A 17,876-nucleotide genomic window follows, 5' to 3' on the forward strand; every position below is an offset into this window, starting at 1 on the left:
TGAAAACCACTGGACTAACCAACTGATTGGTTTCATAGATAAGTACAGCTGAGTATCATCTGCAAAGCATTGAAAATGTAGGGAGGGTTCAGGCTGTGTTGGAGAATAAAGGAGCTCAGAGCAGATATTCACTTTAAAGCTGCTCAGAACTGAACAAACTCTGTTTCTGTCTCAGAGTTTCTGTTTATGTTCATGTTTACACGGTTCAGCTATCTACAGGTATCAACAAGGGTTGGCTTAAGACTCCTGCAGTGTGCTGATACTTAAGTATTGTTTAATCTTGTTTAAAGTGATACTCTATGGCAAGGAGGAGGCACCTGTCACCTTTTTGCATGGATGAAGATCAATCTGTTTGCACCTTAGTCTGGCTTCAGTGTTTAACAAGTCAGATAATAATATAATACCACGAGACTGCAAGCTGTAAATGAAAGGAAAGTTTATTCATCGAGCTCAAGGAAAACTGACGCAGAATAATAGAACAAAAGAAAAAGACGAGTTGATAAAAATCACAAAGGATATTGAATCAGTGTTACAATTAGAGTCGTATTAAAGAAAATCAATACTATCTAATCACATGTGTATTAACACTGTGGTCCAAACGTCACCGGCCTCGTCTCCCAACAGCTACAAAGTGAACTTTATTCTAAATGGTGTATTTGGATTTCTTCATGATTCGATTGGTTGATTATTGATTCAATATAGATCGAATTTAAAGCATGAATTTGATGATGTCATCTTCTTTTCGCTGATGTCCTCAAATGGCAGGAGCTGCAAAAGACCAGGTAAAAACTGAATTTCAGTCAGAAGAAATCAGCACCAAAATGTGGCAGAAAAACCTTTTGTTAACACACTGTGAATGTGGTTTGATGGAAATAATCATGTCTTCTGCAGCTTTTTAGGAAACATGCTGAGGAATTAAATAAAATGACATAAAATGAAATAAATAACTGACAGAAATGGACTAGAATACAAAACATAAGAAAGGAACTATTAAACCAACACAGAAAAACACGGATCATGACAACCTGTCATCTCACTTCATGGTGTTCACTGAGTTGAGTCACATGATGAATATCTCCATCACAACTGAGCCAGTAAAACTGACCAATCACGTTTCGTTTCGTCGCTAAGTCATTGCTGTCCAGTTCAAACCCTCCATGTGGGACGCTGTGGTCACTAAACACGTCTTTTCTGTGCAGAAAAAGTGAACTACGCCCACTCTTGCTGCTCCATGAGCAGCATTCTCATTGAAAACTGGCGTAAGCATCCAGGTGTTGGGTTAGAAGTAATGCTGATCAGAGCCAGAGCCCATAAATACCCCCGAACACTGCAGAGTCACTTGATGCGGGACTGAATTCTGATCATTTTCCTGTAATACTCAACAACACCAGATGTTAGTGGGCTTCACATTTCATCAAATCTTTCCATGACAGCTTAGAACCATAACTAGGTTTGCAGTTCAGTCAGATTTCTTATATTTGCTCAGACATGAACTGTAAATGTTAGCATGTCAAGCTGTGTAGCTCACAAAGTTATGCGGTGGAACTACAAAAGTCAAGCTAGAGCTCATATTCAGCTGTGATTGTTGCAGCTGATCCTCAGCTGTGTTGGTGTCCGAGCCTTTGGTTCAGGTTGTGGAGCAGTTAGCGTCGCTCTCATTCTTTTTGAAGCTTCTCCAACTTCTACCCCAGCAGCATCTCATGTTACAGCCCCACACACATTTTAAAGCAGCTTCAGTACATTGCTGCCACCTGGTGGTATAAGCATTACCACCAGTGTAAACTTAGCAGCTTGTTTAATCACACTGTGCAGATCAACATGTGTTTGTGTGGAAGTTCAGCCACTAACGGATCCCAGAAATCAGCAGAGCTCTCTGTGTTGTCAGCAGCTTTTATATCTTTACAGCAGAGTCACTTCCAAACACCAACGTGAGTCGGGGTCAATCTGAAATACCAGCTTCCAGAGAAAGTTGATTCTCATGATTGGAAACTGTTTTTGACCAATAAAGGTTCACTTGAATAGTCTTTCGTTTCTGGTTAATATAGAAAATAAATGTGACCTCATGGCTCTGTTTAACACTACCTGGTTTCAGTAAATAGTCCATGAAAGAGTTTTATTAGATTAGGGGTGGCAGTCACAGGTGAGCAGGCACCTGGGAGGGCGAATGGTTTTTTACCAGGGCAAGAGAGGCGACAAAGGCAAAGTTCTTTGTTCGTTTGCTTGGTTTGAAGAATAAACCTAAAGAAACAATTTTTTTTTTGCCTGGACAATGGACTCATTTATCCTGCGTAAATTCACTCCCTAGCTGTCTCAGTGGCTGTTGGATTTGATTTAGTTTATTATTGTTTTGTTTTTTGATTTTTTGATTATTGACACTGAGGACGAATAGTCCATAAAAGGCCTTTAAAGTACTTACATATGCATATGTAGGTCACCTCCAGGTACTTGTATGTACCAACACAGGGGTCTCCAAACATTGAGTTGCTTGCTTTGACAGAACAGCTGCTTTTCCCATTGCAGCTGTGGATGAAACAGGAGCTTTAACATGGACTGAGGGAACATGGGTGCCATTAGATGGAGGATTGGAGTAAAGTAACATTCTGTACCTGGCAGCAACTTCACTCGCAGGCCTTGAGCAGAGGATATTTTGGACCTGATCGGTAGGACGCCCAAAAATGCACGTGTTTCTGTCACTGCGTCCATAATCGGCCCCGAGGACAGATATAACCTGCCCCTCACCTGACCAACAGAGAAGTTAGATACCCAGCTGGTGAAAGCAAGGAAAACACAAACATGTATATTTATGGCATCAATCCAATGCAAATACAAGAATCTCACCACACTGAAGGTTTGCCAGAGAAAATTCACATGCTACACTTCGGACTGTTGGAGCAACAGAAATCACATGAGAAACAGAAATCATCTCTGTTCAGCTGTTATGAGTTCAGTTTGATGCCACAGACCTGCAGGGAAGCAGCCGTAGGTGGTGTCCAGGTACTTGTAGATGCCATGGCAGGGATCAGAGGTACGAACGACGTGTGCATTGATTTCACACACTTTCTTACCGTCACATCTGCAGGAGCAAAAGGAAGGAAAAGAGCTTGTTTCCAGGTTTGAATAGAGGGATTCAAGGTAAACACAAGAAACTTGTGCTAAAGAAAAATAAATAAATAAATAAATAGAAAGGACCAGGACTCAGTAAATAATTCCCAATACTCCCTATAATATAGATCAGTGCTGACCAACATGTCATTGGCGTCATCAGGTGGGAACCTCCTTTCATCAGTGTTTAGTCTAGTTGGGCCCACGACACCTCTAGGAGGCTAGAGAGTGATCACTGGCGTTCCAGAGTCACTCCCCTAATGCCAGCCATCACTGCTCCTCACACCACAACCACCATCTTTTTTTTTTTCTTTCTTTTTTTTCTGGGCTTTTATGCCTTTAATGATAGGACAGTTGGAGAAAGACAGGAATGCAAGGGGCAGAGAGAGGGGGGAGACATGCAGCAAAGGGCCGCTTGGTGCGGGACTCGAACCGGGGCCAGCTGCAGCGAGGACTATAACCTCTGTACATGGGGCGGCTGCTTAACCCACTACGCCACCGACCGCCCCAACAACCATCTTTTACAGCCACAAGCTACCCCAGCCTCTCACCAACTGCACAACAGTCACAGCAGGGAGGCAAACCCTGGTTCGGGTAGGGGGTAATGAAAATATAGAGGATGCCAGAGGTGGAGGCAGGACAAGACACACCAGCAGATTCAGCCGACAAACTCACCTAAACAGTCCTATAATCACTAAAAATGCCAGCAAAATCCATACAACTCACTCAAAGCCAATTCACCCAAAATGGCCGCCTGGTTTCAAAAGGATCACATGGGCCAAACCCTCCACTTAAATATCTTGAACTTCTTCTTTGCTTTTTCAAAAGTCTGTTTACCCTAAGTGCTTCCCCTGCTGGGCCCCAGCTGCTATTGCTTCTTCTAATCCAAATCCACTGACTGGATTTTACTGCTTCATCTGACACTTCCTTCACTATTTTCCTCACACTCTGTCCACTTACACCCAGCTCCCTCAACAATGAGACAACAGATTTTGCTCTGCTTCTGCCCCCAACTCCACATATCTAAGCTTTTTCCTTTCATATGCTTCCTCTACTAATTCCTCCCAAGGAACAGTCAGCTCTATGAAATAGACTCTCATCCTACTCCAAGACCACAGGACTATATCAGGCCTTAGGTTTGTAGAGGCTATTTCCTGGGGAACAACAAGCGTATTTCCTAAATCTACCTGCATCTCCCAATCACAAGCATCCTCCAAGCTGCCGTGTCTCCTTGTCGTCTTATTAACTTTCTCCCCCTCTTGAACAAACTGAATTGCAACTCTCTTCACCTTAGACCTTCCTGAGTTTACCTGCCTTTGTTTATCTTCAATACCTGCAGCTAAGCTTCTTAATACTTGGTCATGTCGCCATGGATACCGGCCTTGTGACAGACTAACCTTACAACCTGACAAAATATGCCTTAGAGTTGCAGTACCTGAACATAATGAACATAACGAGTCTCCATTTACCCAGAGTTTTAGGTTCTGGGGAGTTGGCAATACATCATATGTTGCCCCTATCAAAAATCTAATACTCCTTTCCTCCATACTCCACAGCTCTTTCCAACTAAGCTTTTTCTTCCCTACACGTTCCCAACTCAACCACCGTCCCTGCTTAGCCTGAGCCACTGCCTTTGCACCCCTTAACATTTCCTAGCTTTCTCTTCTCCTTGGGACCTGCTCTACTCCACACCGGTTTACCTGGGCCAGGCCCCAAGCCTCCCCGGCCTATTTGCACATTACCCACTATCTCTGCATGTCTAAGAGTTGCTTCTGCCTCCTGAGCTGCCATTCTTGGATTACACTATCTCCCCTTGGTTGGGTTTGGAACCACCTTACTAACTACCACATCTTTACTCCCAGCTAACAGGAGCTCTGTCCTAACTTTAGTACATTTAAACTCCTCTACTAGACTAGATACTGGGAGCTGGAGTATGCCTTTCCCATACAGTGCCATAGTACTTAAGCATCTAGGAACACCTAGCCACTTCCTAATATAAAAGCTAACTAATCTTTCCATTTTTTCTACAACAGATAATGGAATCTCATACACAGAAAGTGGCCACATCAACCTAGGAAACAATCCAAACTGCAGACACCACAGCTTCAACTCTCCTGGAAGCTCTGATTTATCTATTCTATCCAGTCCCTCAGCAACATCTTCACGAAACTGCACTGACTGCTTTCCATCATTCATGTCTGCCTGGTACCACCTGCCTAAACTCTTTACTGCCTTTTCCCTAATTATTGGAACGCTTTCTTCATCTATTACAAACTTTCTATAACTTAATTTCCCTCCACTTATTGAGATACGTCTAGATGTAGTAGGTTTGATTTTCATACCAGCCCACTTTAGATTTTTATTAAGTCTCTCCAGTATTCTCTTCATACATGGCACTGTTGTAGTCACTGACGTCATATCATCCATGTATGCTCTAATTGGTGTAAGGCGCATGCCATCCTGACGTCTCTCTCCACCTACAACCCACTTGGAAGCTCTAATAACTATCTCCATGGCCATTGTAAATGCTAATGGAGAAATTGTACACCCTGCCATAATGCCTATTTCTAGCCTCTGCCAACCTGTTGTGAAACCTGCTATACTTAGGCAGTCTAATATCCTGAAAATATGCTCTTACTAAGTTAACAACTATTACAGGCACTCTAAAATACTCAAATGCTTTCCAAATAAGGCTATGTGGCACTGAACCAAATGCATTTGCTATATCCAGAAATATAACAGGCAAGTCTTTTTTCTCAATCTTGAATCTGATGCCAAATCATGCTAGTGTGCTCTAAACACCCTGCGAAACCTGGTATTCCTGCCTTCTGCACAGTAGTATCTATTAAGCTATTCTTTTTTAAATAACTAGCTAATCTCTGTGCAACCAAACTAAAGAAAATCTTCCACTCTACATTTAGGAGAGAGATCATCCGGAACTGACTCAGGTCCGAGGACTCTTTCTCCTTTGGAATAAGAACACCTACTGCCCTATGCCATGCTCTAGGAATAACCTGTTTCTCCCAAACTATTCTTAATTGCCTCAACAAAAACTTTAGGATATCAGGTGCACTTTTATAAACCCGGTAGGGGACTCCATTTGGCCCTGGGGCCGACAAAGCCTTTGCACGCCTGACTACCTCCTCAACCTCCTTCCACCTAGGTGGTCTAACGTCCATCTTATGAGCTATCTCTCCTAATGGTGGCATGTCAGGTGGAAGGCCTACTACTCTACGCTGCTCAAGATCTGAACATGTATTTCTTAGATACTCTTCCACCTCTGACTTTGTTGCCTTACGCTGCCCTCCCTTTTCCTGGTTAAACAATCCTTTAACAAACTTGAACGGGTCCCTATAAAATGCCGTCCTTACATATTCTTTCTTCTTTCTCTTTTTCCTAATATTTTCCGCCCTTCTGAGTATTGCTAGCCTGCCTCTCGATTCTTCCTGCAAAACATTAATTCCCTCTTTCTCTTCTTCTATAGCTTTTTTCCACTGCTTTCTTAAATTTCTTCTTTCTTTAACCAATTTCTCCATCTCTTTTTGCCGTCTAGACTTACCTAAATGTACTGTTTCAACCCTATTTTCATCTTGCACCCAAATCTCTCTACACCATAGGAATAAATTATATCTCCCATCTTCTCTAGCCTATCGCTTGCATTTCCTCCCAACCTACCCAATATTATTGACAAATCTTTATTGACTGCCTCCCATTCTTTGTTACTATTTGCCCTAGGCCACTTAACTCTAGCTTTCTGCTCCATATTTCTCTCTCTAACCGGCCTGTTCACCTCAGTATCAGCTGCATCCCTTCTTAGAACCTCCTCCTCCCCCTCCGTAGCTGTGTTATTGATATCCTTCGGACTGTGGTTTTCTACCTGCCGCTGGACTTCATCCGACTTACTCGACTGACTTCTTAAAAAGTACTGATCGATTCGGCCACACTGCCCTTCCTTTACCACACATCTCTTTCTTCCCTGATGCATTTTAAGGCCTCTAACTGATGTTTCTTTCTGCCAGCCACAAGGACAAACCTGGAGCTTACTTCCCTCTGGTCTACCACTTTTATTTACGCTCTCTTTCCTCTGAGAATTGTTCTGGTCAGTTCTAGCCCTAGAGAATAGGTCCGTGCCCCTATCCTTCACTGAGTCGTGTATTCACCTCATAGTCATGTTCGTTCCAGGGAAGTGAATTGATTACAGATTGATCTCTGGTGGGCCTGTTACTGTTTAATTTCAACATCATTAGGAATGTTGTCCCACCAAAAATGAGCGGTTGCTCAATTTGTCTCAGAATTTTTCATCCCACCACATGTCATCCATCACTTGGCTGCTTCAGCTGTTTATTTATCGCTTTAACTTTGATTCATTTCCAACTCCGTTAGCTCCTTTTAGTCAAGTTAAACCTCTGCTGCTTGTCAAATTCAAACATTTTCAATGAGTGTGCGACTCATCTGGTGGATTGATTCTGCGTCGTCATGGCAACTGTACCTTTTTTTCAGGACACCCACAGTGCCTTTCTGAGAGCACTTTGTGTTGGTGAGCTGCTCTGAAGGTCTGCCCTCACTGCAGGTCTCTGTGTCCAAACGTCCATACAGAGCTGACTGCACGATGATCACGCCATCCTCTGTTTCACAGAAAACACAGGAAGAAGATTTAATAATCCCAATCATCTTTATTTGATCCCAATAAAACTTCATTTTTCCATCACATAAAAAAGAAAATTAATTAAATAAATTAAAATAATTCAAATCTCTTGAAGTGAAAATGTATGTCAAGTAGATAATGGTGTAAGACCCCTTAAATAACTTATAGAAATAATAACTGTCTATGTTTCATTTATGTTTTATCAAGAAATCCAACATCTAAGCTTCCTGGTTTTACATCAGCCTCAGTTTCTTTCAGACAGACAGAGGCAGCTCCTGGTCCATGTGAGTTCAGCTGAGTTCTCTGCACAGACGCTGTCTTTAAGCTGCTTTAATGCTGATTCTGTGGTTATAAAATCAGGATTTTATTAGAGCAGAGCGACAGTCTGGAAATGCTTTAAGTGAGCTGACACGTAGTCCTAATGGGCTGATTTTAGTCCCAGTTTTGAGAAAAGAAACAGAAAAATATGTGAATCAGAGCAGCTTTACTGGGAATTCAGCTGGATTAATAAACACTTTACAGTTTTTTCCTGAAAGATGCAGAAATATTAAACTTTTTGGCCTGTATAAAGCACCAAGCACCATCAGTCTATTTATATATCTATGATTCATGTATTTTGTGTTTTGCATTTTCCTATGTTTCGGGGTTTCTTATGTTCTGATGGACAACCAGGAGGTCATCCGGGAGGTCGGCCAGAGGAGCTCCTGATGATCCAAAACCACAGTAAAAACAGTAGAAAAACAAGGCCTGAGACATGGACATGAAACAATGATCCGACAGGGAATAACTGAAACCAAGGAGTTAATATACTGAGGGAGTAAATACTACAAAATAAAACAGGAAGTGAGCTAAATAAGGAGTAAGAATCTATCTATCAGTCTATCTAAGATAAGATGAGAAGTAAGAATAGAATCGACTTGTTCACTTTGACTTGTTTTCCAGCAAACTTTTGAGTCTGTGCTGGAGCTGCTCAGTCGTACCGCAGCTCATGCGCTGGACATTGTGACTGTCATCGCAGGTGATCACTCTCTCTGTGGTTATGGCGGTCCCAGCGAAGGGAAACGGCTCTTCGGCTCCGGCAAAACCTGGAATGAAAAGCAAAATGTTTGGTGAATAGTTACTCCATAAAAGAGAAAATATGTTGGTTATGGTGCTGAAGCAGCTCTCTCACCTACACTTTCTTTTCAGGTTGATATAAATAAATACATGTAGAAATATTTATTTCATTAAATGGTGGAGGGAGCTGCATCAACAAAGACTGCTGACAAGATAACAGATCAAAAGGTCAGATCTCCACTTTCTGGGTTAAGAGTCGCCTCCCTCAGCATTTCATTGTAAACTATACTACTCTGAATAATATGGCATGCATTAAAATCACTTATAGAGTCAAAACAAAGCTTGATTAAGTGTAAAAAGTTTGGATTCCCTCCTGTGCCTCACAATGGCTTGGTTTTACAGTACAGAATGAAATGTGTATTGACCTGAACACGTCAGCAAAGATGATGCTGCCAGCACTGAAAAGAGAAAAGAAACCTCAGTGTTAGTTGATTCACTTGTCCTGTTACTTCTGTTTAAAGCTGCTTTAGCATTGGGCTTTTCCATGTCGAGTCAGACAAATTAATTCCACTTCCCCATGAATGATGATGATCATGGTGATCACACCATCAGGCTGCAGTGAAACAGTAAAGTCTGAGGGCAGAGACGAAGGAATGCAGGAACGGCTCAGATCACAGAGTCAAAACCTGGAGACATTTCAGTAGCATGAACTACAGCTTTCATAAGGAGGGTGAGAGGGAAACAGGTGGATGGATGATCAGAACATCCAGGATTTTTATGCACAAGGGTCAGTTTCACTGTGCTCAGAGTTTGTACTGAAACAGGAATTTGCATCATGTTTGCACCTTCACCATCAAACATCATGTAAAATCTTCATATCTTTAAAAATCATAAGGCTCGGTATGATTACTGGATTTCATCGTAGACTGTATCTTTGAAGGATTGAGATGACATTTGCTGTGAGTTGGCGCTCTATAGATAAAATCAAATTGAATTATATAATCACAAGTGAAAAGAAGAGACAGAGGTCCCATCACTATCCCCACCTCGGTTCTTTCTCTTTAACTTCACAGGCAAAACCTGAAGAAACAGAAAATACTTTCATGCTCACAGGTTAAAAATGATCATTTGGCTCATGGCAGATTCAGGTTGTTTTTGTCTCTTTTAACACTCTGGAGTCTAAGAACCTGTTGGCTGGATCTTTGACACTTCTCCAAAAACACATCTGTAACTTTGTGAGTTTTTGTCATTCAAACATATAAGTGACACCATTAAAAACCTTGAAACTTATACTTTTCAAATATATATATATATTAAAATAAATTATATAGCTGGCCCTTTTTAAAGAGAGTGAAAAGAAATCTTTGGATTTTCTGTACTCTCTGACTGCAGCAGCCTCCTAGGCCACACCTATCGCTATTCACATGTAAAGTACCAGGTGATTGAGTGGCTATTCACAGGTGAGAACACGCCCCATTCAGCCAGCATAAACAGACAATTATCACATGGAGAGTGACAGGGGGGTGGGGGCAATCAGGGGTGTTACACACCCATCTAATTAGTATTCAACTAACAGAGACACTGCCTTGAGTTACAATGACTTTTTTACAGTTTGTGTGGAAACAACAAAACATTTCTGACTGCACTTTTTACTTTTATGCAGCCAACACTTTTCTTTACAAGGTTCAACCTTCAAAAGTCTTGGCTGGATATATTTATAGTGTGTTTTCTTGCACTGTTTGAAGACCTCTAAAACTTGTTATTTGTACAGTTGTGTTTCCCCTCAATTTAAATAAAACTTGTTTGTATTACATTCACTTTACTCTTATATTATCTTTTGTTAGGCTTTTCAGAATACAACCATATGTGTCACTTTTGCATAGATGTTTACAGTTAGTTTAAATACTTGAAAATGTCAAGGTGTTGCAAACTGTCTCTGAAAGGCCTCAGACTCCAGAGGGTTAAAGCTGTGAAATAATTAAATATGCCTCATAAACACAAGTATAAGCATTTCATCCCCGACTAAACTTTTATTCATTCATTCATTTATTCATTCATTCATTCATTCATTCATTCATTCATTCATTCATTCATTCACACAATGTATCAACAGACCTTTCACATAGAAGAATCCTCTGTGTAAATGAATAAGTTTCTGAATACCTTTTAGCTTTCATGGCTGAGATTTTTTTCAATGATGTGACGTTAAAACTTTTTTCCATCGCAGAAAAAAAGAAAAATGAATCAAGTGATTTAAAATAAGTCAAATCTCTTAAAGTGTAAACACATGTCAGGTAGATGATGGTGTAAGACCCATTAAAGAACGTATAGAAATAATAATTTCCTCTGTCTCCTTCTATGTTTTATCAATAAATCAAACATCTACAGTCAGCTGTGTACTTACGCAGTGAGATGCTCAGTCTGGTGCAGAACATGGTGTCAGGAGATGTGGTCGGAGGTGCTGAAATGAAGGGGATGAAAAAGACTCCGGCTATTTATTCTGCTGGGGTTAGAGCCATCTTACGACACACGAATACAAAGTATGGGGAAATAATCTTTTACTGACGTGTTGCATAGATTAAATCAGAAAACAAAAATGCTGTAACTGGTCCAAGAAAACCAAAATGCCATGAAGTGAACATCAGTTACACAACAAAAACATCACCTGAACAAATGTGCAAAAAAAGGAAGATATTTCTGCATGTTTCGAAAGAGGGACAATTGATCAACAGCACTTTTTTAATTGGACATTTTTAACAACTGCAGCTGTTATTTAGAATAAATTAATTTAATAAAGCGAACATATTCCATGGTTCAGTTTCCTCTCTTATACGTCTCCACAAGTTCCCAAAGAATGACCAGGAACTACAAAACGATATGTTGAAAAAGGTTCATGAGGGAAGGCGGTTGGACGGTGGCGTTACTCTGAACTGTCGTGTTCAGAGAACAGAGTCTGAGACCCATCTGACCCAATCTGTTAAAGGTCAGGCAAAAAAAATACAGGGTTTAGGTTAGTTATGGTTACAGGCTGGTATCATATCACCTGACTCTAGAATACTTTGGTATCCAGAAGAGTTCATGGTGGACTCAATGGGCCTCATGCAAGAACATTTTCGTATTTTTATTCTAAATTTCTCTCACTTTTTTCGTACGAAAGTCTCGTACGAACACGCCACGTCAGATTCAACAAACGCTCTTAACTTCGGAAAAAGTGTGTAAACGACCTGCGTAAATGATGAATGCCACCCGTGCGTATTTAAGTGCATGTGCACGAGGATAGTAAATTTGCATACTCCACGCCCAAAATGATACCATATAAGGCTGTGCTTCCTCTCTCCTGTGCCAGGAAGTCATGAAAACGGCATCAAGGCACAAAAAGAACAACTTTAGGGGCTCTGAGACTGAAGTTCTGCTTTCAGAGATCCAAAAGGGAAAATCTGTCCTTTTTAGCAGAGTCAGCAGTGGAATTACGGGACCTGCTAAAGCCAAGAAATGGGAAGCAATTACGAGTGCTGTTAACTCTGTGTCACCGAAATAAAAAAGAAATGGTTTAATATGAAAATGGCTTAAAAAAAACAAAAACGTCTCGCCATGGCCAGGCGCTCGATGATTGCAACTAAAGCCGTGCAATCAGTTGTTGCCTCATCATGATGGCACTTTGATGGGTGGTCCATGAGGGGGGTCTTCTGGCACCACACCTTCTGGTCTGCCTGGGCTGGTTCAGGTAGTAGGAGACCCTCGTTCATGGCAATATTGTGCAAATCTGGGATGACTTCTCTGGGCTATAGAGCAGTTTGCCCCCCGCTGTATGGATACACACCCACCTGGCCTTCAGCTCAGTGTGCTCCACAAAGGCACGGGTGCTTTGATGCGTATATGTGTGCAGTGTATTGCCCCGATTATGTTTGGCAGTCCAGCCACGGCATGAAAGTCCCTCTTAATTTGTACTTGTTGGACAGCGGTGTATGGGAATCTGATGTACCATGGGTGATAAACTGAGATGAGAGTTTTGATGAACAAGCGGAGCGCACAACTTACAGAGGACTGGGACACCCCCGATCTGTCTCCAATCTCCCTCTGAAAGGTTCCAGTGGCCAAAAATCCAAGGGTGGTGAGGACCTGGACGTGTGGTGGAATTGGGTTTGATCGGCGTGTTTCTCTCTGGACTTGTGGCTCTACCAAGCTGCATATTTGTAGCAGCACAGTCCTTGGCGATCTAAATCATGATGTCAGCCATTCGTCTGTCTCCGCAATGATATCTACACGTTCTCGGAACACACGCTCTCTTCCAAGAGCCTGACATGCTAATGCATCCAAAAGTAGCAAGTCAGCTGGTTACACTTCCCATTGACCTTGTTATATACAGAGTCAATTAACCTTTAATTAGTGCATAATTTAAGTCAAACAGAATAATGTCAGCATAATTATGGGGTATAATGTATATTTATTTATGTTTGCTTCAAAGTAATTAAATATACAATCCATTAGTCAAGCAAACTTGATTGGAATAACAGCGGACTATTTTACGAAACTCCTACGACAGGTCTGGATCACTCGTAATTCTGTTCGTACCTGAAAGAAAACGTAAAATACAAAAAGATTGGTGAATGCGCAAATTCTCTTAAACCACTCGTACACACGATTTAAGAACAAATCTGTGCGTACGAACGGTTGTTGCATGAGGCCCAATGACTGCAAGGTGCCCTGGTCCTGTGGCTGCAGAACCAGCCCAGATCATCAGCCCTCCACCACCGTGCTTGACAGCTGGTGTGAGGTGTTTGTGCTGATATGCTGTGTTTGGTTTCCTCCAAACGTGCTGCTGTGCATTATGAGCAAACATCTCCACTTTGGTCTGGTCTGTCCAAAGGACATTGTTCCAGAAGTCTTGTGGTTTGTTCAGATGCAGCTTTGCAAACCTAAGCTGTGCTGCCATGTTCTTTTTAAAGAGAAGAGGCTTTCTCCTGCAGCCCTTCCACACAAGCCAAACCGGTTCAGTCTGTTTCTTACTGTGCTGTCATGACCTTTAACCTTTAACATGCTAACTGAGGCCTGCAGAGTCTGAGATGTAGCTCTTGGGTTTCTGACCTTGGGGTGACCTTTAACCTTTAACATGCTAACTGAGGCCTGCAGAGTATGAGATGCAGCTCTTGGGTTTCTGACCTTGGGGTTAACTTGCTGGGACGTCCACTCCTGGGAAGATTGACAGCTGGAACTGGACAGGCAGGAAGAAACTGATTGAATGCTTTCTAACTTCCTTTAAAAGTTGGATGACATTCAACCAGTTTCTTCCTGCCTGTCAAGTTATGATCGTATCTGCTTGACCTGGGTTACCCTGACATAAAAAAACAAAAGGCCTTATGTAAGTTCTGCTCTGTATTAGAATTAAGAGTAAAAAAAATATGAAAACTAACAACCAGAAAGTTACTGTAGTTTCTGAATGACCTCAGTGTTCAGATCTGAGTATTTAACTTAAAAACAGAGCTTAAACACAATCAGATATGAGTAATGATCCATCTAAAAAAAAAAAAATCCTCTTTTATTTTTAAACCTGTTATGTTTTTGTGATATTGATGAATATCTGAGTAATGAGCGCATGTAAAACTAATTATTAATTATTTCTGTTGAACCTAACCCATGTTTTTATCTGGATATGTGCTCCAGGAAGTATTTAAAACATTGAGTGGACGTGAACACAGCCACTTGTTTTCCAGTAAGACGATCTGTACTCAAGGAAGTAAACAGCATCAAAGCCTCATCAGGAAGAAAACTTTAATCTGTGAGGCTCATTCCAAAAATTCCTCTTCAGGTGCGCCGCAGGGGAGGAGTCGTCTGTTAACTCAGGACCTTCCTGCAAACGCTGGCACGGCACCAGGTGGTTATCACAGCAACCTTCCCTGCAGCCTGGGTAGTGAGCAGCACTTGGAAAGGTTCTGACCACTTCTGATGGTTCCACTTCTTGGTCCTCATCACAACCCCGTCACCAGGCTTATCACTCTGGAGTCTAAGAACCCGCCGGCGGGATTTTTGACACTTTTCAAAAAACAAATCTGTAACTTTGTGAGTTTTTGTCATTCAAACATATAAGTGACACCATTACAAACCTTGAAACTTATACTTTTCAAATATATATATATTAAAATAAATTTTATAGTTGGCCCTTTTTAAAGAGAGTGAAAAGAAATCTTTGGATTTTCTGTACTCTCTGACTGCAGCAGCCTCCTAGGCCACACCTACCGCTATTCACATGTTAAGTACCAGGTGATTGAGTGGCTATTCACAGGTGAGAACACGCCCCATTCAGCCAGCATAAACAGACAATTATCACATGGAGAGTGACAGGGGGGTGGGGGCAATCAGGGGTGTTACACACCCATCTAATTAGGATTCAACTAACAGAGACACTGCCTTGAGTTACAATGACTTTTTTACAGTTTGTGTGAAAACAACAAAACATTTCTGACTGCACTTTTTACTTTTATGCAGCCAACACTTTTCTTTACAAGGTTCAACCTTCAAAAGTCTTAGTTGGATATATTTATAGTGTGTTTTCTTGCACTGTTTGAAGACCTCTAAAACTTGTTATTTGTACAGTTGTGTTTCCCCTCAATTTAAATAAAACTTGTTTGTATTACATTCACTTTACTCTTATATTATCTTTTGTTAGGCTTTTCAGAATACAACCATATGTGTCACTTTTGCATAGATGTTTACAGTTAGTTTAAATACTTGAAAATGTCAAGGTGTTGCAAACTGTCTCTGAAAGGCCTCAGACTCCAGAGGGTTAAAGCTGTGAAATAATTAAATATGCCTCATAAACACAAGTATAAGCATTTCATCCCCGACTAAACTTTTATTCATTCATTCATTTATTCATTCATTCATTCATTCATTCATTCATTCATTCATTCATTCATTCACACAATGTATCAACAGACCTTTCACATAGAAGAATCCTCTGTGTAAATGAATAAGTTTCTGAATACCTTTTAGCTTTCATGGCTGAGATTTTTTTCAATGATGTGACGTTAAAACTTTTTTCCATCGCAGAAAAAAAGAAAAATGAATCAAGTGATTTAAAATAAGTCAAATCTCTTAAAGTGTAAACACATGTCAGGTAGATGATGGTGTAAGACCCATTAAAGAACGTATAGAAATAATAATTTCCTCTGTCTCCTTCTATGTTTTATCAATAAATCAAACATCTACAGTCAGCTGTGTACTTACGCAGTGAGATGCTCAGTCTGGTGCAGAACATGGTGTCAGGAGATGTGGTCGGAGGTGCTGAAATGAAGGGGATGAAAAAGACTCCGGCTATTTATTCTGCTGGGGTTAGAGCCATCTTACGACACACGAATACAAAGTATGGGGAAATAATCTTTTACTGACGTGTTGCATAGATTAAATCAGAAAACAAAAATGCTGTAACTGGTCCAAGAAAACCAAAATGCCATGAAGTGAACATCAGTTACACAACAAAAACATCACCTGAACAAATGTGCAAAAAAAGGAAGATATTTCTGCATGTTTCGAAAGAGGGACAATTGATCAACAGCACTTTTTTAATTGGACATTTTTAACAACTGCAGCTGTTATTTAGAATAAATTAATTTAATAAAGCGAACATATTCCATGGTTCAGTTTCCTCTCTTATACGTCTCCACAAGTTCCCAAAGAATGACCAGGAACTACAAAACGATATGTTGAAAAAGGTTCATGAGGGAAGGCGGTTGGACGGTGGCGTTACTCTGAACTGTCGTGTTCAGAGAACAGAGTCTGAGACCCATCTGACCCAATCTGTTAAAGGTCAGGCAAAAAAAATACAGGGTTTAGGTTAGTTATGGTTACAGGCTGGTATCATATCACCTGACTCTAGAATACTTTGGTATCCAGAAGAGTTCATGGTGGACTCAATGGGCCTCATGCAAGAACATTTTCGTATTTTTATTCTAAATTTCTCTCACTTTTTTCGTACGAAAGTCTCGTACGAACACGCCACGTCAGATTCAACAAACGCTCTTAACTTCGGAAAAAGTGTGTAAACGACCTGCGTAAATGATGAATGCCACCCGTGCGTATTTAAGTGCATGTGCACGAGGATAGTAAATTTGCATACTCCACGCCCAAAATGATACCATATAAGGCTGTGCTTCCTCTCTCCTGTGCCAGGAAGTCATGAAAACGGCATCAAGGCACAAAAAGAACAACTTTAGGGGCTCTGAGACTGAAGTTCTGCTTTCAGAGATCCAAAAGGGAAAATCTGTCCTTTTTAGCAGAGTCAGCAGTGGAATTACGGGACCTGCTAAAGCCAAGAAATGGGAAGCAATTACGAGTGCTGTTAACTCTGTGTCACCGAAATAAAAAAGAAATGGTTTAATATGAAAATGGCTTAAAAAAAACAAAAACGTCTCGCCATGGCCAGGCGCTCGATGATTGCAACTAAAGCCGTGCAATCAGTTGTTGCCTCATCATGATGGCACTTTGATGGGTGGTCCATGGGGGGGGTCTTCTGGCACCACACCTTCTGGTCTGCCTGGGCTGGTTCAGGTAGTAGGAGACCCTCGTTCATGGCAATATTGTGCAAATCTGGGATGACTTCTCTGGGCTATAGAGCAGTTTGCCCCCCGCTGTATGGATACACACCCACCTGGCCTTCAGCTCAGTGTGCTCCACAAAGGCACGGGTGCTTTGATGCGTATATGTGTGCAGTGTATTGCCCCGATTATGTTTGGCAGTCCAGCCACGGCATGAAAGTCCCTCTTAATTTGTACTTGTTGGACAGCGGTGTATGGGAATCTGATGTACCATGGGTGATAAACTGAGATGAGAGTTTTGATGAACAAGCGGAGCGCACAACTTACAGAGGACTGGGACACCCCCGATCTGTCTCCAATCTCCCTCTGAAAGGTTCCAGTGGCCAAAAATCCAAGGGTGGTGAGGACCTGGACGTGTGGTGGAATTGGGTTTGATCGGCGTGTTTCTCTCTGGACTTGTGGCTCTACCAAGCTGCATATTTGTAGCAGCACAGTCCTTGGCGATCTAAATCATGATGTCAGCCATTCGTCTGTCTCCGCAA

General features: G+C 41.4%; 1 protein-coding gene across 1 annotated transcript; it reads right to left on the bottom strand.

The window, feature by feature from the left end:
- Positions 1-419: 419 nt before the first annotated feature.
- LOC142390491 (L-rhamnose-binding lectin SML-like) lies at positions 420-16,085 on the bottom strand. Its single transcript, XM_075475958.1, has 10 exons — positions 16,028-16,085; positions 11,208-11,264; positions 9,229-9,261; positions 8,728-8,832; positions 7,592-7,727; positions 2,964-3,073; positions 2,839-2,883; positions 2,607-2,739; positions 2,417-2,520; positions 420-768 (listed from the first exon to the last, which is right to left on the bottom strand). The coding sequence occupies exons 1-10, from the start codon at positions 16,056-16,058 to the stop codon at positions 755-757; spliced, it is 768 nt and encodes a 255-aa protein (XP_075332073.1). The 5' UTR covers positions 16,059-16,085; the 3' UTR covers positions 420-754.
- Between the last annotated feature and the right edge of the window lie 1,791 nt (positions 16,086-17,876).

This window comes from Odontesthes bonariensis, chromosome 10, assembly GCF_027942865.1.
Source record: "Odontesthes bonariensis isolate fOdoBon6 chromosome 10, fOdoBon6.hap1, whole genome shotgun sequence".
NCBI classification, from domain to species: Eukaryota; Metazoa; Chordata; class Actinopteri; order Atheriniformes; family Atherinopsidae; genus Odontesthes; species Odontesthes bonariensis.